Source organism: Capsicum annuum, chromosome 3 (assembly GCF_002878395.1).
Source record: "Capsicum annuum cultivar UCD-10X-F1 chromosome 3, UCD10Xv1.1, whole genome shotgun sequence".
NCBI classification, from domain to species: Eukaryota; Viridiplantae; Streptophyta; class Magnoliopsida; order Solanales; family Solanaceae; genus Capsicum; species Capsicum annuum.
Genome location: NC_061113.1, coordinates 30345402 through 30370942, shown reverse-complemented (window position 1 = coordinate 30370942; position 25541 = coordinate 30345402). Strand labels below are relative to the sequence as shown.

The window sequence follows — 25541 nt, the reverse complement described above, 5'->3', positions numbered from 1 at the left end:
TGCATTGGTGCATCCACCAGTGCAAAACATCTTTAGGGAGGCGAATGGTGTAGCAGATTGTCTACCCAAGCATGCAGCTAGGATTAGCACTTTCGAGCCACCTACCTTGTTACCCTTTCCACCAGCAGCTGCCCAGGAGGCAATCGACATAGACAATTCAGACACTATTTTTGTTACACGCATTAAACTCTCTACTATTGACCTACCTGTCCGGGGTGTGGTCCAGGATTCTAATCCTACTTTTGGTACGATTGGGGACTCATTCTTCTTGTTAAACACTAAACATATGCTATGAAGTATCCGATTTACCAAAAAAAATAAGATCAAGAAAGAAGATGTAGGTTAGTTTGGAGACTATTTTGGCGAGTGAACAATGACAAAAAAGAATCTATTTTGTGTGATTTACAATAGTTTTGGAAGATCATTTAGTCGGACGTTATTATGTTATAACTAACTGTACTATATAATACTTTCAAGTTTTACATAGCGGGAGATTTGATTAGTTTACAGTTTAAACACTTTCTTTTTTTAAGAAAAGAATGAAAATCAGTTCCAAGTATGTTTCATGCTTCCTCTTTTTCTGTTTGGAAAAATTCATATAAAATGATCACTTAAACAAGCTCACTTATATATTTTTATGACCACATGGAAATAAATTGAGTAGTTAGTTTAACATCCGTCCTAAAGTATACACAAGCAATCTTTTACATTTTCAACCATATTTGCAAAAGATGCAATAGACAACAGCAACAATAATAGTATAGCCTGTATAATTCTAATATTTATAAATATTTAGTTAATATTTCAGTAACTATACAAACTTTGAGCAAACGTCACTCATTTATATGAACCTGCACTCGACAAGCTGGATCCTCCATTGGGTGTATAATAATATTTTGTTAACATGATCCTTAAAAACATGACCACATGTCAGACTTTGTTCTAATACTATATTGCACTGGCAAATTGAATGAAGAAACTTTCTAGTTTTCTAAGTGTTAACAAACTCTAGTTATTTCCAGATCATTTTGTGTTAACAATTTGAAGAAATAGTAGTACATCTTCTTTGAGAAACCTTATGCTTCTCCCAATTATGTCTCATTATAGAAGAGAACGACTTTGCTTTGACCAAGACGTTTGTTGAGCATATGAATTTTCCAAAATGTAGATAGACCAGAAGAGGGAATAGAAGGGATATTAATAGGAATATAAGGGCACCTATGCCCATTAGTTTCAAATTAATCAACCATAATTAGAGGATAATAAGTTACTTGAAAGACACGTGTCATTCATTGTTTGGTTCGTTACAACTATCGGGTACGTGTATGGATATACATGATCAATGATTGCTCATATGAGACATACTTCGAGAGGGAACCCATGATTTGAAAATAGTGGGTGTACCATTATCTTTAATTAAGTCATGTTAATTATCAACTACCTAATTTGACATACAATTCTTTTAAATTTAAAATTTGCAAAATATTATTAACAAAGTATAAATTTCAAAATGATCAAATATCATTAACTTAGTGGTAATATAACAAAAGTAGACCATTTTCAAAATGATCAAATATCATTAACTTAGTGGTAATATAACAAAAGTAGACCATCCTTTCATATTAGACATTGACGCATTTTCATATTCTGAAAACGATCAATGATTGCATCGTTGTTTATATCTACAAATATATCCTTCTTTCTCAATATAATAAATTAAACAATCACTTAAAACCTAGATCCGGTTGACAAGGCCCTTGTTGAATATAGTGTCTTCTTACTTGATCTCGTATCGTAGAGTCATATTCATGAATTGATTTTCTTTCTTCGGGATCGGATTTAAGTGAATTCACATCAAATTCTTTATAAGACGGAGAGAATTGTCTTTAAAACTAGAATTTGGTTGAGGAGAATAATATCTACCAATTTCAATTCACAAGAATCAATTCCTACAAAATAAAATTTTCATTAAAAATATAAGTAAACATAACATTACTAATTGGGAAATCACACCCCTCCTTCCATAGGTTGCAATTAGAATTTTGAAAAAATATTAATACTTTAAATTGAGAAATAAAAAAAAATATCTTATTTTATCTATTGTCATTTCAACTAAAAAGTATGTTAATATCCATGAGCATCTAATTTTTATCTAGTAATGTAGAAACAAAATAGATGATTCATGAGTAAGGAAAAAAGTAATAATAGTAAAGAATTTACGATAGGCTATCGTCCATAACCACAAAATTATGAAGAATAAAGGTAATGTAGGGATGCAACTTGGATGAAAGAAAAAATTGTTTGGAGAGGCTTTTGGGTTTGCAAAAAGGGTAATATTTTAGGGATTTGGGGGAATACACCAATGTTGTTTGGGCTTGGCAGCTTAGGGATTGGGGAATTGTGTGTTAAAATTTAATTTAAATTGAGGTGGGGCCAGATGAGGAGGAACAATTAAAGGCTATATAAATAACATAGCTCTCCAGCCCCCACCAGCAATCGTACCCGTGATGTCGAGTTCCGAAGGATGCTCAACTTTAAGTCTCGAACCAGTGCACCAAGAGAAGTTTTGTTATTGCGGGTGCACTATTTAATATATTAACGTTGTATTAGGGTATCTATACCTATATCTATATCTATATATATAAATTTTTACAAAGTTACCGGGTGCACGTACACCCTCACGATGCCACGTGGGTCCGCCTCTAATACTTCCATTGATTATCATCATTCAATGTTTCGCAACAACGTACTACATGCATGATATGTATATATTTGTGTATTAACTTTTCCATTAGCAATAATTAAATAATATCCATCATCACCTCATTTTTTCATCCAACTATTGAAAATTAGTATAGTGATGTAAGCACGAGTGCAAATAAGTATTTAATGAATAGTCATGGGCAGGGTGGGGTAATATTGTGGCGAGGGAAGGTTCCCAGCTCTAAATCTGTACGCCCCACCTTTCCGCCCCTTATTAGATCTACAGGCAATAATTGGTCAAGGAACAAACTGTGGGGTTTCATGAACAGGAAATTTATTTTCTTTCCACTAGAGTTTTGTGGAGGTAACATCGTATTATTTGAAAGAGTAACGTAACATCTTACAACAACATATCCAGTATAATTTCAAAATTGCGGTCTGGATTATGTAACACCTTCATTTTAGAGAAAACTGAGTTTAGCAACAAAACTAGGATTTGTATACAGGAATTAGCTTGTCCTAATGTTCCCTACTTGGAAAATTGCAATGTTCGTCAAGTTTTTTCCCTTTAAGAAGTTGGCATACCAAAATGCAGAAAGTTTCGGATACCTTGTTAATTCTTTATTATCCAAATCTACGTAGTAGAATCCATAGCTCGATACATAGCCCCCAAGTAACTCCAAACCATCTAAGGACCAGGCGAAATACCCTCTTGTATCCGATCCGTTCCTGCATTATTATGGTGAGTTTTAAGTCTAACCATTGACAATGTATGTAATTTAAATATTAATAAACATGGCAACAAACTTGTTATAGTAGGTTTGTGAAAATATTAAAGTAGATTTTTTGGAATCATAGATTTCTAGTTAAGTCTCTAGAATAGTCTAGTGAAATTTCTAGGATAATCATGTTGAAGAAACATCTAGTTATTTAGTTAATTCTAATTAGAAGAATTTAGAAAGGAATAATGTAGTCTATTTGATATTTATATTTAGGAAAGATCTAGAGGATGCTAGATATTTGAGGGAGATATTTGTATAAGAACACTCTAGATTTGTAGTATCTAGAATCATCCCTACATAAGTATAACTAAGGGATGACATTAGACATTTGTAATCATCCAGAAAAATAGAAAACACTCAAAAAGTTTCAGTTTCTCCTTCTTCACTGCAGTTTTTTTTGTAGCAATTTACAGCTGCATCATTTTCACTGTTTCAACTTGTTGTTTTCCAATCTCTCTTCCCCTTTGTTTGACATGGTATCAGAGCCCATTTCTTACGGAATCTGAATCTACTTTTTGTTGATAGACCCATCTTATTTTTAGCTACTTCTCTTGGATCTATTTGCTGGAAAACATAGCACCAGAAAATCAACCAACAACGGGTCCTCCGATTTTCTCGGGGAAGAATTATCATATTTGGGCCATTATAATAAAGGCTTATTTGAAAGCTCTCAACTTATGGGATGTCGTTGAGAAAGGAGAACCTGTTGTCCAGACATTGAGAGACAATCCAATTCTCAATGATATCAAAAAGTATGATGAGTTGGTGACTAGATCTCCAAGAGCTCTCATTTGCATACATTCAAGCTTTACAGAAGTGATGTTTACAAGGATAATGGCTTATGAGACAGCCAAAGAAGCCTGGGATACGCTAAAGAAAGAGTTTGAAGGCAGCAATAGAGTTAAGTCTGTTAAGGTTTTAACTTTGAAGAGGGAGTTTCAGCTCTTGAAGATGAAGGATTCGGATAGCGTGAAAGAATACTCTTCCAAGCTGATGGATATCGTGAACTAAATAAGGATACTTGGTGAAAAATTTCCAGATCAGAGGAAGCTGGATGCATAAAAGGGAAAGGTGTCTTTATGGAAGATAGCATCTCTACTAACAAGGAATTCCGTAGTAGAGATACTGAACATTTTTTAGCCTTTTTGAGTTTGTGAATAGCCAAGAAAAACTGCAGGGAGTGCTCTAGGAGAAAACTTATCAGATTTCTTCATACATGTGACATAGCCAAGACAACTAAACACATTCATATGAAACAAGTTAGGACCATGACCAAAGATTATCTCATTGGGGGGACTGACCTTTAAGAACTGAAGAAGGTAGTTTATTGATCATATACATAGCAGTTGTGACACATTTTCCCCAAAATTTAAGAGGTACTCTATCTTGAAACCTAAGAGATCTTGCAACCTCCAGAATATACCTATGCCTTCTATCAGCTATGCTATTTTTTTTAGGGGTGTAAACACAAGAGCTTTGATGGATAATACCGAGAGACTGGAGTAGTGTAGACATCTGAGAGTTGAAGAACTCACACCCATTATCAGTTCTAAAATACTTGATTGAGCAAGAATAAACATTATGGATTATGGCAAAGAAACTTTTAATAGCAGCAATCACATCAGACTTAGTAGGCAACAAGAATAACCATGTATATCTTAAATGATCATCAACTAAAGTAAGAAAATATTGTTTTCCATCATGAGTTGGGACTCTATAAGGACCCCATATAACTCCATGAATAGTGTGGAAACAACAAGGTGCCACAGAATTACTCAAAGAAAATGGTAATCTTGTCTGCTTTACCAAGGGACAAACAATACATTCTTTTACTCTAGTATCACTCAATATATGATTTAAGCTACTTATTTTCTGCAAAGTATTTAGAGGGACATGCCCTAGTCTTCTATGCCACAATACGGAATCCTGTTGTTTATTCATCACAGAAGCTTGAGTGACTCTTGTAACACCTTTAGTCTTATCTTGAACATCAATTCTGTTTCCAGTTGTTATCACATATAGCCCGTCATCTTCTTTACCAATCCCCTTCACCTGACCACTTAAGAGATCCTAAAATATACAAAAATCAAGATAGAACAACACAACCCATCTCAACTCTTTAGTCAACTTAGAGACAGACAACAAATTATAGTTGAATTCAAGAATGTGCATAACATTTGTTATTTTTTTCCCTTGAAGAATGCAAGCTGATCCTACATGTTTCACATAGGCTATACTATCTGTTGGTAAGTATACTCTACCATCTTTGATACTTTCAATGATTTTAGGATTTGTGAGAAGGTTGAGGGTATTAACAATATGGATGGAGGCACCCGGGTCAACTATCCATTTTTGGGTGGTATTAAACACACCACCAGCTACAACAGAAATTGTCATACCTGCTGTCATAGGGGAATCAGTAGTATCTGCTCTTTTTCCAAGCAATTGAAGAAGTTGATTGTACTGGTCTTGAGTGAATTAAGGAATGTTGGACATGAGCCCATTAACACTAGGACCAGGGTGCATTTGAGAAGTACCTGCAGGGTAAGTACTTGCTTGGTTTGCACCTAAACTACTAGAAGTACCAGGTGAGTAGCAAGCTGCATTACTAGATATATTGTTAGCACCAAACCTCTTCTTCTATTTGTAGTCATTGGGATATCCATGCAGTTTATAATAATGATCTCTAGTATGACCTTTAAAGTGACAAAAATCACAATATAGATGATTCTTCTTAAGTTTGTAATTAGAACCATAGCCTGTGGCTCCATTACTTCCACTATAACCACCAATTTTCTGAGAGTTGTTACTCCTATTACTTAAGCCAGAGGCATCATTAAAGCCATAGCCAAGCATATGCATACTTTTTCCTTTACTGTTAGTGAGTAAAGCTGCATTCTGAGTAAAACCATAGGTAGGAACAAGTACATCCTTGCCTTTCACACTAGATAGAAGAGTTGTACCCTCACTCAGATCAGACACATGATACTGAGTCATGTTCCTTCTACTCTCTTCAGAGATAATCATAGAGTAAGCTTTGTTAATAGATGGAATAAGAGACATATTTAAGATCTGATTGCTTGACTGAGAATAAGACTCATTTAGTCCCATTAAAAACTGCTATAACCTTTGGCACTCAAAATGTTTAACATATTTCCTGGACTCAGCACAATTACAACCAGGACATAGCATAAAAGCATCAAATTCTATCCAAAACTCTTTAAGTTTGGAGAAATATGCAGAGACCGAAGAAATGCCTTGAGTTAAAGTGGCAATTTCTTTATGCAAAAACAGAATTCGAGAGCCATTCACTTTATCAAATCGCTCTTGTAGATCTACCCAAACTTTATGAGCACTCGAGGCATACACCATACCATACAACAATTCAGCACTAACAGAGTTCATAATCCAAGATAGAATAATTGCATTACAATTTTTCCATAACTCATGAAGAGACGAAGGAAAACTCTCCTTAGGATGTCTACCATCAACAAAACCTAGCTTACTTTTTCCTAATAAGTTGATTCACATAGTGCTACTCCACAATGTATAATTCTCAGGTCCAGTTAGCTTAACAGAGATTAAAGAGCTACCTGGTGTATTAGATGGTTGTAGGTACAGAGGATGATATTAATCCACTGTTTGCATTGTAGCAGAACCATTATTAATTGGAATTTCAGTCTCATTGCTGGGTTCACCTCTATTTGTTGCCATGAATGGAATCTATACAGCTCAAACTAACCTTTTCGAAGAGTAAATAACAGGTGTTCGACAAAAATTCAATGTAAAATGGAGTAGAGGATCAAAAAAATGGTAGTATAAAATTAAAATCTAGAAGGAAAAGTAGAAATTTAGATGAGAGAAAGCTTGGCGATCGATTGTACAGGCTCTGATACAATGATGAATTATGAGGTATATGCTTATAGAGTAAGCTCCACTAAGATGATAGAGAACTATTGAGAGAAATATTAACTGCCTCTTATTCATTTATCTGAGAAAATCAATGAAAACAGTATTTGTACATTGCTATTTATATACAAAACTCTAGTGCTAATGCTTACACTCCTAACTATCAAACTACTCAGCCAATATGGTTAATTTAGCTGTGTACAGCTGGTGTTCCAGCTTAACTAACTCTAACAACCTGTACAGCTAACTACAGTGACAACTATCACTATTAACTTCCTTTGTAACTAACTTCAACAGTTTAAGTAGCAGGATGTATAATCTCGAAACGTCACATACGAATTTATATTAGAGGCCTAACCTGATCTGCTACAAATGCCTCAACTGCAGAAACCAAAAATAAGATAAAATTAGCGAGCTCATTGATGTCACCTAAATCCATCATAAGCAAATAAAGCAATAGACTAAAAAAATAACATTAGGGAGCTCATTTTCGCCAAACAAAGGGGGGAAATCTAAAGGACTTGAAAAACCTTGGAAGTGAACCTTAGTTCTGTTGGCCCATTTTGAAAAGATAATTTAAAGGAAATGAACCTAAGTTCAGAGATTGAGTTAGCTAACGGTTAGAATATGAGAGGGTGATCTCATTTAGTAAGCACGGATTTCATACATGAAAACTCTGCTTCTACATCAGCACCAAAGTCCCTGCTATACTTTTCAATGTTGGAAGGCTTGTCCTTAACATAGACAGTAGTATAATGGTTTAGGCCTATGAAGTCAACTGATCCCTTGACTAGCTTAGCTTCATATTTGGTGAAGGTTGGAATTCTTGTCCCATCAGCTTTCTTCATTATAGAGGGATAGTCTCCGAATACGAAAGGATTCATAATCCTGCGGGGAGAGTTGGAAAAGGAATATCCGGTAAACAAATATTTTACTTGGAAAAGGGAGTAACAAGAAATTATAAGAGTAATGCTACGACTACTAATAGGGAATGAAAAAAATTTACTTGCAAAGACAGGATAAAATATTTCCACTGAAAGTGTAATGAAATTTTGTAAGAATGCTGCATTTAATGCTGTGGAAGGTTACTTGCCTTAATTTACAGGTTACTAGTACTTCTATCTTAAATGACCAGATAGAGTAAGAAACTTTTACACTATCAGTATATAGAAGTAAACTCTGATTGATGTGGCTGTTAGCCAAGGGTTTACATGTGTGACAAATATACTAATTAGCAAATGAAATTCTGAAACTTACCAACCAGTATAAAATTCATTGGCTTTATGTGCTGCAATTACATCAGCCGTTGCATTTGTATATGGAACGCACCACAAACCATATATACTAAATCCCACGAAACCACGTTGAGTGGACTGCATTGCAAAATTTTGCTGTCATTAGTGAAGTCGTTCGCGCAGAAGGAAAATAATACAGATGAAAGACAATAAGAATAACAGGGGATGTTCAAGCTATAACGTCAGGATAATCAAAGACTAAAACTCTTAAATCATTAAGATTTCAGTAATAACTAATAATACAGATGAAAAATATTTAAGTGACTTGTTCGATTTCAGATTGAAATCTTTGAATCGTACCTTGTAATTTCTCTGGTATAATTTCATTGCAGATGAATGTGCAAGCAACGTGTTATGAACAACCATATAAGGGTCGGCAGATGAATTTCCAATAGAACAATTAACTCCAAAAGGCGGGGAACAGCGTCCTGGAGGGGTGAAGCTATTATCATAACCTCCAATAGCATACATATTGCCCTCATTAATGGTTGTCCAGTGCATCACTCTGTCACCAAATTCCTTGAAGCATACCTCTGCATACACGGTGAAGTCCTTCCTACAGTTAATTGAAAATTCTAGTGTTGAAGTTAATCATATCCGAGTGGCCTGATAATAAAACTGATATATGAGTAAGCAAGGTTAAAATACACTATCAGCATACACAATCTTTCGACTTAACCACCCCCCATATTCATCTTCAAGTGCCTGTGGTAGATCATTCTGAAATAGAGTGACATGTGGTTGAATACCTGCAACATTAAAAGATACGAAAGACTTTTTATAGTGTACTCCTCAGAGGATCTTAGAAATGTACTCAAATTTCCAAATGTTGGTGTGCACACAAAGAAATTTAGTTATGACCGTGGCTGATAAGTGCATCAATGTAATTGTTGTAAAATTGTAAACCCTTTGGGTTTATAGGTCCTCTTCCACCTGAAAAGAGAACAAACACGGCATAAAAGGGACGGAAATAAAGCAAAAAATACGGTGTTCTCGTGTAGTATTAAAAGCTTAAACCAACCAGGAATAAGTCTAGACCATGAGATAGAAAACCTGTAGGCTTCTAAGCCTGTGTCAACCATGAGTTGGACATCATCCTGCAGCAAAAATTTGATGAACTCAAATTGCCTTCCCTTGTGAAAAACCTGATTGAACTTAAGCTCTACCAACTCTTTACAAGATGTAAAGAACAAACCACTTCTTGAAAACCATAAACCACAAATAAGAAGACACTTAGAGGTACCCAATCTGCTTTTACATGAGCCAAGGGTCTATCAGAAACAATCTCTCTATCTCCCAAGGTAGGGGTAAGGTCAATGTACACACTACCCTCCCCAAACCCCAACTATGGGATTACACTAGTTATTGTTGTTGTTGTTGTTAGTACCCAAACCTAAGATTATGCAAATGCTTGAAGGACGTAAGATCAATTTTAAGATGTGTAAACAAATATGATTCAAGTGTAAGGCTTAAAAGAGCCAGAGCTCAATGCTTTCTTATTCAGATAAGGAAATTGAAAGATAGAAGTCGTACATGTTCTACATACATTGCAGTTCTGTAAAATAAAATAACCAAGAAGTTCATCTGATTCTACATCTATAATTTGCTCATTATAGTTGTCCATTTTATCACTATTACATATCAATCAAACTTCTACGCAGACAACACTCTCCTTTAACTATTGACGGAATCTAATATAGTTATGTCAAGTTAATTTATAGCAGTCAGTGGGAAGTAAATGAATCAGATTAAAACGGAGTGATTGTATACACCTTGTATTTGTGTTACAGATCACATGCTATGTCTCCATTGGCTCCACCATAATGACCTGGAAGCAAAAACTTGAAATATCATATAACAATCTGCATTAGTCTAACTCACTTAAATTTCCTGACAAAGAGATTTTAAATTTCTAAAGAAAGAAATGTTCCAATATATAAATGATTAAGTCCAGAAATAGTATATCCCCTTGTCAAATGTACGACTATCAGTAGTAGTCAATGTTGTCAAAGGCACACTTAAAGTGAGCTTAAGCCCCAAAGCAAGGCTCAAAATGTGTTGAGCACTTCGCCTCGCTTTCTGTGCCTTTCAGTCTCATCATCAAGGTTACGTTCTAAGACAAACTTTTCCATGCCAATGAGACTCTTATTGATAGGTGACACTAAACAATTAATATATCATTTTTTCCTAATTTGTTTATTCATATGCTTGTCATTCATACTTATGATTATTAGTCTTTGACTGAACATATATATTTGTGTTTTTCTTCCTTTGCACTTTTTTCACTAAAGTTCACGCTTTATTTGTGCTTTGCGCTTATAGTTCCAATAGATATTAGAGTATTTTTGCGCATGGTATACTATGCTGACAAGTCCACAAGGTCAATTAGGACAAGATGAACAATATATGTCATGTGTTGGGCTGACAAACTATCACTTAGCTCCCATATGGCCATAGATTTTACAGTTGAAAGTTGAAACTTAAAAGTTTTTAAGTTTTTGAAGTTGTGATTTTTGGAACTTGAAATTGTGTTTGGAGTTATATTTTCCTTGGAAAATTTTTGAAATTTTGTTAGTGAAAGTCAAGTTTCTCTCTAAAACTAATTAAATGTCATGGCCAAACAGACATTTCAAAATAAATTTTCAAAATCAGATCCATCCATGGCAACATTAGCTTAGTTTCAAGATTATTGGGCCAGAAAGAGAGACAAACCAGCATGAGCAAAATTGTCCCAAATGCTAGGGGTCCATCCATCTTCAAATGCTGCCCCTTCAAACTGTTTTATTCAAATATAACCAATCAAAGAATGACCATTCAATTTTGAGCAATTACAAACAGATTAGTACTGGCTTTATCCCAATTTTTGTGACACACTCTTGTTTTTAGTTTGTCCTTAAAAGAATGTTATATTTCTATAGTTAGAAACCAATTCACTTTAAAATTTCTATTTAATCTTAATAAATGATTTATAACTGAAAAAAATAGATAAGGAACGTTTTAGAACCTCAAATTTCAAAAATCTTGTTTTTTTCCTTAAACTTAGTGCCAAATCAAACGTGTCAAGTAAATTCGGACAAAGAGAGTAAAAAGGAAAAGAAAAAAGCTTTTAAACTGACTTGATAGGCCGAAGTTCCAGCACCAAAAACAAAGCCAGGAGGGAAGTCACCTCTGCTGTAATTGTTTGTACAAAAGACTATCACCAGTAAACACTGGATAGTATCAAGCAGGAGCGAAAAACAGAAATTGGATTGCAGATTTCGGAGCATCATATTTTAAACTATTGAACACACTTTTTTTAAAAAAGAAACAATTTGAAGTGTATGATAATTGATAGGGACATTATATTGAGGAAGCAGATTTTGGGAAAACATGTTCATCCGTAATCCATTATTATCTTTCTATAAAGGATAAGGTTTTGATGACACTTTCTAACTTGCGAATTGTAATCCACCTTATTGCAGAGTCTCTTTATTTTTGGTAATGAACCAATTGCCATTAATCCCATAAATGTCATCATACAATCTTAGAAGAACCACATCCCAAAAGTCATCTTTATTTTTGGTAATGAAGCAATTGCCATAAGTTCCATAAATGTCATCATACAATCTTAGAAGAACAACATCCCAAAAGTCATCACACTCTAGATAGCTTTCAATTTACTTGTGCAGGTAGCTCTTCCTAGATAGCCCTTTTCAGGTCAGATGCTCAAACGCCTCCATGACATGATGGGCACAAATACCATTGATACAACTTAGGAGAATCACACTCAAAAGCTAACAATTAAGTTGAGAGAATCCGGGGTTATATAAGCCCCACGTCAACTCTCCATTTAACCGATGTAGAACTCAAGTCCCATGTCTGCGCTAGGATAATAACATGTCACGATATGAAAATCCTTGCTTAACTTAATTAATAATATTAAATTTAAAATCTAAATTATGAAAAAAAAGATCCAATTAGAAATATTTTCTTTTAAAATAAGCACTACAAATCACGAATTAAAATTAATTGTGACCCCAATACCTATACGGCTACCAATCCCTGGTCGGAAACCCATGGAAGTAGGATCGCATTATTAGATTTTAGTGCTTAGATGTTACCCTTAAAATTAATTGTGACCCCAATACCTATATTGCGTTGCATGAATTGAAGGAATAAACTTGCTAATTTTTAAGATAGCAAAGTCTAGATATTTCCAGACCATTTTGTGTTGCCAATTTGAAGAAATAGTAATACATCTTCTTTCAGAAAAAAACTTACATTAGCTTCTCCCAATTATGTCTCATAAAAGAACAGAACGACTTGTTTTGACTAAGACTTCTGTTGATCATATGAATTTTCAGCAGGGACATATTTTTAATAGGAATAAAGAGTTAATATCCTAGATGGTCACACAACTAAACATTCTTCACTCAAAAAGTCGCTCAACTTTGGTTGTTACCTCAAAAGTCACTCAATTATATGTGTTTTACTTACAAAGTAACGCAACCTATTTAATTGAGAGTCCGGATCAGGAATGGGTTCTTGATCGAGAGTCGAGGTCAGAATCGAGTTTCCGATCGAGAGTCTAGAGTCAGTCTCGATTCGGAGTCGAGTTAGTGTTGGGAGTCAGGGTCGGGGTTGGTCCTGAGTTGGTAGTTAGGACTTGGGTATAGGTCGGGAGTTTGGGTTTGAAATAAGAGTTGGCGTCGTGGTTGGGAGATGAGAACCCAGTTCGGGGCTAGGAGCCGAAGTTGGGTCTTTAGTCAAGATCAGGGTTGATATCAAGGTTGGGTATCGAGTCGGGCGTTGAGGTCGGGATCATAATCAAATCTCGACTTGCGAGTCAGGATTGAAAGCCAGGGTTGGATCTCGAGTTGAAAGTTGTGACCTTGGTCGGGGTTGGGGTCGAGATCGAGAGTTGAGTTTGGATCAAGAGTTGGGTCTCGAGTCCTAGGTCTCAATCGAATTGGGGTCTGGTTCGAGATGGGGTCTCGTGTTAGTATCGAAAGTCGAAGACTTGAGGTCGAGATTAGGGTTGGGTTCCAGGTGAGGACTCGGGACCTAGTTCAGGATCGAGATCAGAAGTCAGGTACTGCGTCGGGGTCGAGTTAGAGTGAAGATTGGGATCATGGTTTGGTCCTAGGTTCAGAGTGGAGTCAGGAGTCGGGATTGAAAATCGGTTTTCGAATAGAAAGAATTGAAGAGCTTTCTATTCTTAACTATTTTCGTAGACTTAACTATTATGACAAACATACATTTTTTCTAGTAAATAATTGTGGATAACAAAAGCTCTTTCAATAGAAAATCTCTAGTGCAAAGTTGCAAGGAGAACATTATTTATTACTAGTAGAATAGCACAAAGAGGAAATCTGATCATTTTTTCTCTCTTCTTTTTTAGGATAAACAAGCTTTCGCCGTGAGCTTTTACTTCTTCTGAGACTTGAGTTCTTCAACTCTCTTTTCAGTATCCTTCAATGCTTTCCCATATATGCGTATCAACTGCAAAAATGACAATGATTTTAATCCGATTTGCACAAAATGATTTGATGTAAACATTAGATATAAATAATTTCTTATTGCTAGTTATTTTGCAAAAATTAATCCAAAGAAACCAAAATTCAAATCACTATCGGAAATTGAGTTTACTAGAGACTAATTCACCACATAAAGTGTGAAAATGAGTCGATTCCAGAATTTCGCAACAAAAACCCTTAAAACTAATGGTGACGAATTAAATTAAAGGAGTCACCTCGAAAATGTCAGCATGGAAAACCATATTTTTTGCGGTGAATATAAATGTGACACCAAGTTCTTAACATATTTCCTTTTTCTTATCCAAAAGATCTTGTAATATTTACATGAAATGAATATGCATTGTAGCAAAATATTGGGTCGGATGATATATATGTGACCACGTATATTTGAAAAGTCTGGATGCATGTTTGATCAAATTTTTAGAATTCTTTTATTTTGAGAAGTATCTTTGGAGAGCATCAGTTTGTATTGGACTAATGATTTTGAAAAATACTTTTCCAAATAGAGCAACTAGTCTTTGAAGAAGAAAATTATAAAACAACTTATGCTTTTGGGAAGAAATCATTTTTCTCAACTTGTGAAAAATAACTTACGTTATTACTTAAAAACATTATTTTCCTCTCTAAAAGTTTAATCAATGTACCTTAACTCTATAAAATAAGCACTTTCTAAAAACATACTTCCTCCGTTTAAAAAAGAATGACCTACTTTCCTTTTTAGTCCGTTTACAAAAGAATGACCCCTTTCCTTTTTAGCAACTTTTTAATTTTAATTTTCTACATGGCATGTTTAAGACCACAAGATTGAAGGGCATTTTGGTATATTTGACATATCTTTAATTTAACACCACAAGATTCAAAAATCTTCGTTATTTTCTTAAACTCCGTGCCAAGTCAAACTAGGTCATTCTTTTTTAAACGGAGGGAATATATATTTCGGCCTTACAAAAATTTGGCCAAACAAGATATACTTTAAGCACTACTAGTAGTTGTTCTAACAAAAAACGTTCCTAGGCAACACTAATTTGTCGTAGTTCTACCAAAAATGTGTTCCTAATTTGTCTGCCTCCGCAACTTCATAGGCAACCAAAAGAGGAACGACTAGATATTGTATTGTAATTTCATAAACGAGGTCTAGAAAAAAAAGGTTGTATGCAGATTTTACCCCTATCTTATACAGGTGGAGAGGTTATTCTAATACACCCTCGATTAAAGGCATATTGCATACTAAAAAACATCTTAAAATATTATAACAAATGTAAAGTGATATTACCTCATCAAGTTCTTCAAGACTCAAGGTAAATGGTGGAGCCATATTTACATGATCACCAGTGGAACTTACCAACATCCCGTACTTAGCACATTGTGCTCCAAAATATGTACCGACAGCTTAATTGAACAAAGAATGAACAATTAATTAATTTGCAAAATATAATTGAACTTTGAAATTAACTTGATTGGAAAGAGAAGAAAAAGAAAAGGAAAAACCTACCCCATTCATATGGAAAGGGATCATTAGGAGATTTATTGTTCACAAACTCTGTAGAAAGTGCCAAACCAGTTCCCCTTATCTTTATTTAAAAAAAAAAAAAAAGTAAGAAGAAAATTTGTTAAAATAGATAAATATTGAGTTTAAATTTTATACATTGATAGTATAAAAGATATTTATATAGTCAAGTCACTAAAATTTAGGGGCGAAGCATATTATTCTTATCAAAGGAAAGTCAATTCATGACTATTTTTTTGCTTGTAAACTACTATGTAGATAGGTTAGTGTTTTTTTTAATGTATACATAATCATATTAAATAATACTTCTTAGTATATTTATTTCTTCACATTCCAAATTTCCTTAATAAAAATTTTAGTTCCAATACTCCAAAAAGTTAAAAGTTAATTTTAGGTAGAGATAAGCATTCAGTACCTCCTGAACAATAATCAAAGTTGGTACGACACACTCTAACTTCACAAGGGTCCTATTACCCTCCTGGACTCAATTTTAGCATATTTTTGTCTTCTTTTTATACTGACATGATACTTTTATTATATAAAATGAAATCAACGTCAAAGATGTCACGTCAGCTAAGAAGGTTGACAAAAGGTGTCACGTCATCTTAAAAGGAAGGTAAAAATGCGCTAAAATTTAGTTCAAGAGAATAATAAAACCTCTATAAAATTAAAGTGCATCCTAATAAATTTAATCATACTTAAGAAGTACCAGATACTTTACTCTTTCAGGGAGTACTATTTTATAGCATTAATGATAAGTGCTAACACAGAATAAATACATAAATAATCTATTACAAACAAACTGAAAGTGTAATAATGATAAACAAACTTCGTGGTAGTATCTACGTATATAACTTAAATGCATTTAAAAAATTATTGTACCTCCCCAATTATGGGACTGTCGGCGAATGCTTTCAAACCTTCTTGAAACTTTTGTGATATTTTGTTCACCACCTCAGTAATATTTCTTTCCCTGAAAAAATAATTTAAATATTTTAAGTGAACCGACGATTAAAAAATATTCAAAAATAAAATCATTTACAAGGAAAATAAATCTTTCCACTGGTTGTGTAACTAGGAATATAAAACACCTTTAGTCCTTTAGTTATTAGTAAATTCTAACTTTTCCCTTGTGTTAACTGATTAATTAAGCACATTAAATCTTAATTAATTGAATTGATACATTTTAATAATTCTGCTTGTTACTTTTTAAATTTTTACAGTGTTATCCTGCTTAATTACCTCTCTCTAATGTAAAATTTGCATTATTATTCAATATAAAGATAATATTCTAAAAATAGTTTGAATATAACTTATTTTTTTCATAAAGAAAGCAAAAGAAAAAAAGGTTACGTACTTATAGATCTTCAATGCTTCCAATGCAACTGCGCACGCAACAGGGTGTCCGGAATAAGTAAATCCATGGCAAAAGGCACCTAATTACAATAAAAGAAATTCAAAATATAAATAAATGAATATTATATTAAATATGTCATTATTGTTGTTATATAAATAAATGAATACAAAAAATAAATTAAAAATAATTGTGAACAATTAGGTTTAAAAAATGTCTAATTAAATTAATATTATATGCTCACCAATTTTATTGCTTTCAGAAAGGATGACACTAGAAATTTTCTGGCTTACAAGGACAGCGGCAATTGGCATATATCCAGAAGAAAGTGCCTAAAAGAACATAATTAAAGAGGAAAAATCAATATCTATACAACATAAGTTATGTGTATACTTTTTAAATAATCTGACTCTATAAATATTGCATACATTTTTTGGGGTTTCCAAGATATCCTCACAGCCGGCACCGTGAGACTAATTCTCCGTTTCATGGTTAGCGCACTAAGCGATAGGGAACTGGCCATAGAGTTTCCTCCATTCACCACCAGAGGTGGGGATCGAACCCCCAACCTCTTGCTTAAGGGGTGAGGTGTTGAACCACCACACTAACCCTTGTGGTTAATAGTGCATACATTGTCAATGCACACATTTGAACCTCTTCTAATTGGAAGTTTAAATTTTATTGCGCTCGTCATGTAATCAAATGCTATCCATACCAGTTTACGTATTATATAATTATATATACATCTCTTTATAAATATTATTTGATAGTATAGCTAAAATGGATAATTAATTTGTTATATCAATTTAAATTCACTGATGATGCAATAAAAAATTGCACTATTAGTATATTCAAGTTAAATCCTCAATTAATTTTATAACTTAAAATACTGTTGTCTATAGGTATTCTGTCACAACACATTAAAACATGCTGATACATTAAAAAGAATTAGGATTATAAATGTATAGAAATTAAATTCAAGCTACAATTTGCGTTGATTGGCCATAGTTATTAGTATATTCAAGTTAAATCCTCAATTAATTTTATAACTTAAAATACTGTAGTCTATAGGTATTTTGTCACAACACATTAAAACAAGCTGATACATAAAAAAGAATTAGGATTATAAATGTATAGAAATTAAATTCATGCTACAATTTGCATTGATTGGCCATAGTTATATAATGTACCTTTGCTACAGAGACAAGATCAGGTTTAATGTTGTATTTATCACTGCCAAACATTGTCCCAAGTCTTCCAAATCCACATACCACCTCATCCGCGATAAAAAGAATGTCATGTTTCCTTAAAATAGCTTGAACCTAAAAATAAATATGAAAGTTATTTTTCCAATTCCAAATTGATATTTCTTTTTGTTAAAATGAATATTGAGTGACTAAAACACTCTTGTAGTTATTTACATAAAATATAATGTAAAAAGTATCTTTAGCTTAAAAAAAAAAAAAAAAAAAAAAAAAAAAAAGAAAGATAAAAAAAAAAAAAAAAAAAAAAAAAAAACAGAGAGAGGACCAAAGCGGGAGTTAGGATTTTAATTAGGGCATAGAATTTCAAACAGTACCAAAAATACTAGGGAAAAATAATATTTTAAAATGTCAAATAAAAATGTTTTTACTCTAACAAGTCATAGAGGGCTACTCACTAGTCACTACTCTATCGTTTCAATTAATATGACAATCTTTTTTTTATTAGTTAATATCAGAAAAAATGACATCTTTCTATATTTAATAGTAATATAAATTAAAAATGTTTATTTTTAGTCAAAAATTTTAAAAATCTTAATTTATTTCTTAGACTTTGTATTCGGTTAAATACTATCACATAAATTGAGATGAAGTGGCTAATAAACAAACCTTATCAAAATATGTTGCGGGAGGAAGTATTACACCTGCTGCTCCTAGGACTGGTTCGGCAATGAAAGCAGCTACCTACGTGAATACACGTAAATATATGTGATCGTAGGTACTTAATAAAATGATAAAATAATATTATGTAAAAATAATATATATTGAATTAATTATTAATATGCTCATAACTAAAATAGAGGGTTGTCATTGACAATTTGCCCATTTAGCCCAATAACATATCCCACATTTGTGTGACCAAAATAGTTCATAATTTGTTTGCTACTATAGTAGATGTGTGAATTTATAATTTGAATATTATAGAACTTCTGTTGCAATTCATTTAATTTACTGAATTCTAAATTAACTATTCGTATTTATCTAATAATTTATCATGGCACTTACGTAAAATTAAGCCAACTCCAATCCTCATGCGCTACATTTGCTTCTAATTTATTTTTATGGATGGATTTAAAGGATCCGTTATGAATTCATGTTAATTTAATAATTTTTACTCAAATTTTATACATGTATTAAGAAATTTATTAATTAAGTAAATATAAATATTCAATTATAAATCCTGTTATTATTGTAATATTGAATCGCTATAATTTTTTTTTTATGAAAAAGTGATAAAAATAGATGGAAGTTACTGTTTCAGGCCCCTCGTTGAGTATAAGACTTTCCAAATTATTTGCCAACCTAGTAGAGAATTCCTCTTCGGTTTCACCTGACATACATATTTTAGTAAAATTAAACCATATATAATATAAGAACGTAAAAATGATATTTTAGTATAATAAACTTTCGAGATGCACGGAATCACTTCTACGAAAAGAAGTCAATGTTTTACCTGGCAAGTGATAGGCCCAATAATGAGGGCACTCAGTGTGCAGAACAAATGGAGGTGGCAAATCAAATTTTTGATGCATTGGAGGAAGCCTGCAAAATAAAACGGACAGGTAAGTTGAATTTGGACGGATTAAAATGAATAAAAGTTAACATATATATAATTTAAAAGTCACAAGTTATTTAAGTTGATATAGAATGAGTCAAGATACGTAGAGCAAGAGATCGTATAGTTTAACTGATTCAACTCTTAACAACTTTTTTACTAACAAAATAATTTATTTTTTATAATATATGTAATTATTTATTAATACTCTTTTTACTTATTATGGTTATATGAGTATAATTTATCAACAACAACAAACTCAGTGTATTCCCACATTGTGAGGTTTGGGGAGGGTAAGATGTACGCAGTTCATACCACAACCTCTGGAGAAGTAGCAAAACTGTTTCCGACAGACTCCCGGCTCAAGACAAAGAATAGTAAACAAGTATAATTTGTCATACTTAAGAAAACATTCTTAAAAATATTTTAACAATTTTATTTTTTTTCATGAATCAACTTTTAAACGGGTTGAAAGGTTGGGTCACAATGGACGGAGATAACAAATAGGCAAATTACTAATCCATTCAAATTTCAACGGATCGGATGAACCATAGCATGTGCTAATTTTGTATCTTTACTTAAAATCAAAACTATCATTTTATACAACAAGTTTTTTTATTCAGTCTACTTAGAAAAGAATGATATGTTTGTATTTTTGAAACTTTTTAAACTTAATTTATTTTATTTCATCTCTAAATAATATTAAAATGATCATGTTATGTTCAAAAATATAATTTAAAAAATATTATTCTTTAAATATATGTACTAATTTAATTTTTATTAAATTTTGTGCTTGATCAAATATTTCTTAAACGAAAAGTATATTTACCCAGAGAGACCAGCAGAAATGTAAGTGGAACCATGATATCTGTTTGAAGGTAACAAACATGAATAATATTATGTCAGCCAAAGTAAAAAACAAAAATATGAAAAAGAAATTAAAAGAAATAAAATAAAAATAAAAAAGATTACGCTTTTGCTCGAGCAATAATTTTCTTTTTCTGTGGCCTCCCAAGGGCATTATTGTAATACCACACCAGCTTCACCTACATATTAACATGTAAGGGTCAAAGTTTATTTTATTTAGTTCCCGTTAATTAAAAGAAAATTTCGAATTCCATTTCATGTTGTATTTCGGAATTTATAATTTTCAATAATTTTTTCACAATTTTCACTCCAAAATCACTCACAAAAATTGTAAAACAATCATATATATTCAAACACAACTCCAATTTTCAAATATCATTTCCAATTTGAAAACAAAAACTATTTTTCCCTCTAATTTTACAATTGTTATGTTCAACAACAACAACATAACTAGTGTAATTTCATAGGTAAAATTCAAAAAAATAGAATATATGCAAATTTCTGAGATGACATCTTCTAATTCTTCCTATTTGATCCAAACTGATTGATCTAGCCATGATTTATATACTTATTGTTACAATTTATATTAAAAGTTACACTTAATATCCTTTATACATACTCTCTCCGTCCCATTTTACTCATCCCAAATTGGGATGACACTGCTATTAAGAAAAATAATAAATAGCATGGCTAGTTTACCATTGTATCCCTATTAAATGATGTTTACATTTTAATTTAAAGGAAAAGTAATTAATGCAAAGGGTAAAATATGAAAAAAAAAAATTATCTTGTCTTGATAAGTAAAAAAGGACAAGTAAAATGGGACACCGAATTAGAAAATTTAGGACGAATAAAATGAGACGGAAGGGGTATTTAAATTTCCTTGTTTTAAGAAAGGTATATGTTCAAACCCCAAGAGTAGTCGCACTTTTAAGTTTTTTTCCTCAAAAGAAAAGTTGCTGTCAAAATTTCGGAATTCAGCACTGAATTAATCACTTAAAATTAACCATAACTATCTCTATTTAAAAGCATCGATTGATGAACAACAATAAATAATAAATAATCTGCTATGACATGTTAAATCACAAGAAAAAAATAAAACCTGAGTGTCATTGGCTTCTGATCCGCTATTAGTGAAAAAAACTTTGGCCATTTTATTTGCAGTAAACATATTTAGGAGCTCCTTTGCAAGATCCTGCATGTTTTAAAATAAAATTAATTGATCTAATTAATTAAGTAAAAATAAATTAATAGCCAATTTTAGATTACTTACCAAAGAAGGTTTTGTGGTTCGATTCCAAAATGAATGATAAAATGGCAATGTATTGAGTTGTTTATTTGCAGCTTCAACAAGTCGAGTCTCACTTCCCCCTACAGTAATATTATGTAATATATTTTAATGCATGTTACGTATAAGTTTTATGCATCAATGATATAGATGATATAAATAGGGAGGATGCACAGCTTTACGTGCAGGTTTTCGCTAACCCATAACTTTTGTACGGTTCTTGAATTTATATTGAAAAAACTAGTAAATATATAAGAATTATAAGTTGGGAACCCACAAACAAAGTGTGTTATTGATCTAGTGGTAAAAATTATAAGTTGGGAACCCACAACCTTTAAATTCTAGATCTGCCTCTGGCGTATAAAAAGATTTACACTAATGATAACAATGGTAAGTAATCCTTTATACAAATAATAATTGATAAAATGAGAATTCATCTTTTCTTATTGGATATAATGATTTGCATTTGTTAATCATTGATTTATCGACTGATTTAGATTCACCAATTGATTTTTAAGAAAAACTTCCTAGGGGGTGTTCTTGTAATTTTCAACCCCACTTGATAAAATTTTTAAGATATGACATCCTCTTAAACAAAAAAATTACTAGCAATATCTTTAAATATGGTCAGTCTTAAAAAGATATTGTTAAGCGTGGGAATAGTATGTATGCTGTTAAAATAATTAGCATGAAGGAACATATTTTCTTATCTATGTAACATAATTTCTAAATTTTGTAAGATGTTGGAATTTGGATAGTGAGATAAAGTTACTTCTTGAAAAACACACCATAATTGTGAATATGTGACTGTTGAATATATATTTGGCCGGTTTCACCCATAAGGCGGGGGGGCGGAGGGGTAGGGGGAGTTAACTAACTCATTAGTCTATTAGTTTATTGTCCTCCTAAAACCTAATTTGTGTCAAGTCAAGTTGAACCAAGAATTAAATCAAGCAAATAAAAAATTTATTTATGATATGATTTGGTTGATTTGGCTTAGGACAAAAACATCGTCCTTTCTTAGTTTGATTTTATTAGTTTGATTTGGTATTAACAAAAACAACAAAAAACTCAAAGCGAATTCAAATCAAATAGACATAATCGTACATATATCATTTTAATTACTTAATACATAAAAAATATAATATAATATTAATTATAATTTATTTAGTAAATATTTTAAAATTAGTTTAGATATATCACGGGCAAATATTGATCTTTTCATACTCGAATTGGAAATCTACGAAACTTAGTCATTGCGGTAAAAAATTAGATATTTTTCAAAAAAAATTATTTAGTATTCTCCCTGCAATGTTTGTTGGCGTAATTGTTAATGCACTACCATTCTTTTATATGTATTGAATTAATTAGTATTTGCTTTCTAATTTATTAAGTAATAGTGTCTTGATGTTCTAAATGTTCTATTTTTTCCACTGTTTGTGTTTCATCACACTTTTATTTACAATAATAAAAAGAAAAACAATCTAGGAGACTGAAAAAATCTACTAAAATCAAAATCGAAAAAATTGACTTTATGTTGATTTAATTTAATTTATAGATTGAACAAATCTATATAATTAATTTAATAATTTTTTGATTAAAAAACAAACTAACCTGACCTATATACAACCCTAAATGAAAGAATAAGAATATTTCACATTAACATAACAACTAAAGTAACTATATATCCAAAACATACCTAAAAATGCTCTGTATCTTTTGAACATATCTAGGTTACGGAAACTGATAAATTCTTTTGGTTTGTGGTAATTTCTAAACTAATATTTATTTACATGGTTAAATACACTAACAAAAGAGAAAACACAGAATAAACTGAAATAAATAATTAGCCAATAGAAAAGAGGTCATAAGAACGACATCTATGTGCTAAATATATTTGGATTAAAAAATAAGTGGTATAAAAAATAATGTCATAATTAATTAAGGATTTTAATTAAGTACCTAATGTTGTGCACCATAAACCAGATAAAGTGTCAAGATACTTCTTCCCATTTATGTCATAGACATAAGAGCCCTATAACAAATAATTTTACACAAATGTTAAAACATATGAAAAATTATTACAATAACAATAACATACCTGTATATTGTCTCACAACGTGGAGTCTGAGAAGGATATAATGTATACACAAACCTTACCTCTACATCAAAGGTGAGGTAGAGAGGTTGTCTTCGATAGACCCCTAGCTCAAGACAAAGACAATCTAAAAAAAGACGTAATAAAAGTACAGGAGACAATAAATAATAACAAAAACAAAGATAGTATCACAATACAAGAACAAAATAATGTTATAATCAAACTACACGATACTTGATAGTAACAGAATCAAAGAACAAAAAAACTATAAGAAATATTACTGCATCTACTATTAAAATCAAAATTTGAGTTATATACATCATTAGTAATGTAATTATAAAGAATTTGTACATGTTTCGGCAGGTAAGTTATCTTATTTTTAAAATAATAAAACATTCAACACGCAACAAATTTTTTACACTAACAATGTATATAACTTAAGTTATTAACGAAAATAAGACAAAAATCTAACCTCCGACTTTTCTATAACTAAAGGTTCCATATCACTCTGCCATCCCGCAGTAAAGGGTGCCAACATATCATGTCCCATAAATCTGCAAATGTGAATACATTTTGGTTACTCATTGTAAAAGTAAAATTACTAAATTATTTTTTCTCACTAAAGTAATTGAACTTTATCTGATACAACAATAATATTATGAAATTTTAGCATAAAATTCGAAAACTACTCTTTTTTTTATACTAGAATGAATGAAGTAATTTACTCATTAGTAATATTGGCCATTCCTTCAAGATTTCTTGAAAATTATGACTATATAATTAGTCAAAATATGGAGAAAATTGCTAAGGAAAGAGAAAGAGAGAAGGATGAAGCAAGAAAAGATATAAAGGAAGAGGATAGAGGGTAAAGTATATATAAGGAAAAATTTGTGAGGGACAATGCATTGATTAGGTTAACCTATAATATCTTATTTATAATTTTTATCTGTTATAGTAATAATTAGTATTAGAACTCTGTGATGTGGTAAACATTTAGATTGTATTTATAATATATAGCATTATAATTTCGTAAGATTACGAAACGCCATTACATTTTAACCAGTTTTGTTGCAAATACACAAATATATATGTGCATTTTCAGTTGATACTGTTGGAAAATAAAATTTTTGAGATCGAAAAATAAATAATCGAGACAAGAAAATTATTGCAACAGTCAATTTATTGATTTTAATATGTGAGTGTTACAATCTCTATAAATCCTCTGATTCGGCTTTTCAAATATAAATTCAAATGCTTAAAGCTTGATCTTAAATTTGAACTTGATTTTTTGATTTGAGGGACTTGATCTTGACTTATGCTTGAATTCAAGGGCTTTTGAGCTTGTTCTTGAATATTGCGGTCTTAATCTCAATGCGTTTGTTCTTGAATATTGATCTTAATCTTG

The 25541-nt window shown here is 31.8% G+C and overlaps 2 protein-coding genes across 4 annotated transcripts; both read right to left on the bottom strand.

The window, feature by feature from the left end:
- Nucleotides 1–3014: 3014 nt before the first annotated feature.
- Nucleotides 3015–12625, bottom strand: LOC107854412 (beta-glucosidase 11-like). Of its 2 annotated transcripts, XM_047409253.1 has the most exons (11): nucleotides 11806–12625; nucleotides 11402–11465; nucleotides 10462–10517; nucleotides 9711–9786; nucleotides 9551–9622; nucleotides 9351–9438; nucleotides 8990–9245; nucleotides 8652–8767; nucleotides 8062–8282; nucleotides 7753–7775; nucleotides 3015–3432 (listed from the first exon to the last, which is right to left on the bottom strand). In XM_047409253.1, the coding sequence occupies exons 4-11, from the start codon at nucleotides 9769–9771 to the stop codon at nucleotides 3328–3330; spliced, it is 942 nt and encodes a 313-aa protein (XP_047265209.1). In that variant the 5' UTR covers nucleotides 9772–9786; nucleotides 10462–10517; nucleotides 11402–11465; nucleotides 11806–12625; the 3' UTR covers nucleotides 3015–3327. The 2 variants fall into 2 exon arrangements, with proteins under 2 accessions (XP_047265209.1, XP_047265210.1); XM_047409254.1 differs by lacking the exons at nucleotides 10462–10517; nucleotides 11402–11465; nucleotides 11806–12625 and having other exon boundaries at nucleotides 9711–10228.
- A 1319-nt stretch (nucleotides 12626–13944) lies between these two features.
- LOC107854420 (gamma aminobutyrate transaminase 2) lies at nucleotides 13945–25012 on the bottom strand. 2 transcript variants are annotated; one of them, XM_016699433.2, is made up of 17 exons: nucleotides 24884–25012; nucleotides 24609–24690; nucleotides 24001–24073; nucleotides 22024–22121; nucleotides 21853–21945; nucleotides 20856–20929; nucleotides 20713–20751; nucleotides 19782–19870; nucleotides 19582–19658; nucleotides 18938–19012; nucleotides 18257–18388; nucleotides 17311–17398; nucleotides 17070–17148; nucleotides 16595–16685; nucleotides 15698–15776; nucleotides 15479–15594; nucleotides 13945–14170 (listed from the first exon to the last, which is right to left on the bottom strand). In XM_016699433.2, exons 2-17 carry the CDS (start codon nucleotides 24684–24686, stop codon nucleotides 14096–14098), a joined length of 1356 nt encoding a protein of 451 aa, XP_016554919.2. In that variant the 5' UTR covers nucleotides 24687–24690; nucleotides 24884–25012; the 3' UTR covers nucleotides 13945–14095.
- Nucleotides 25013–25541: the final 529 nt, after the last annotated feature.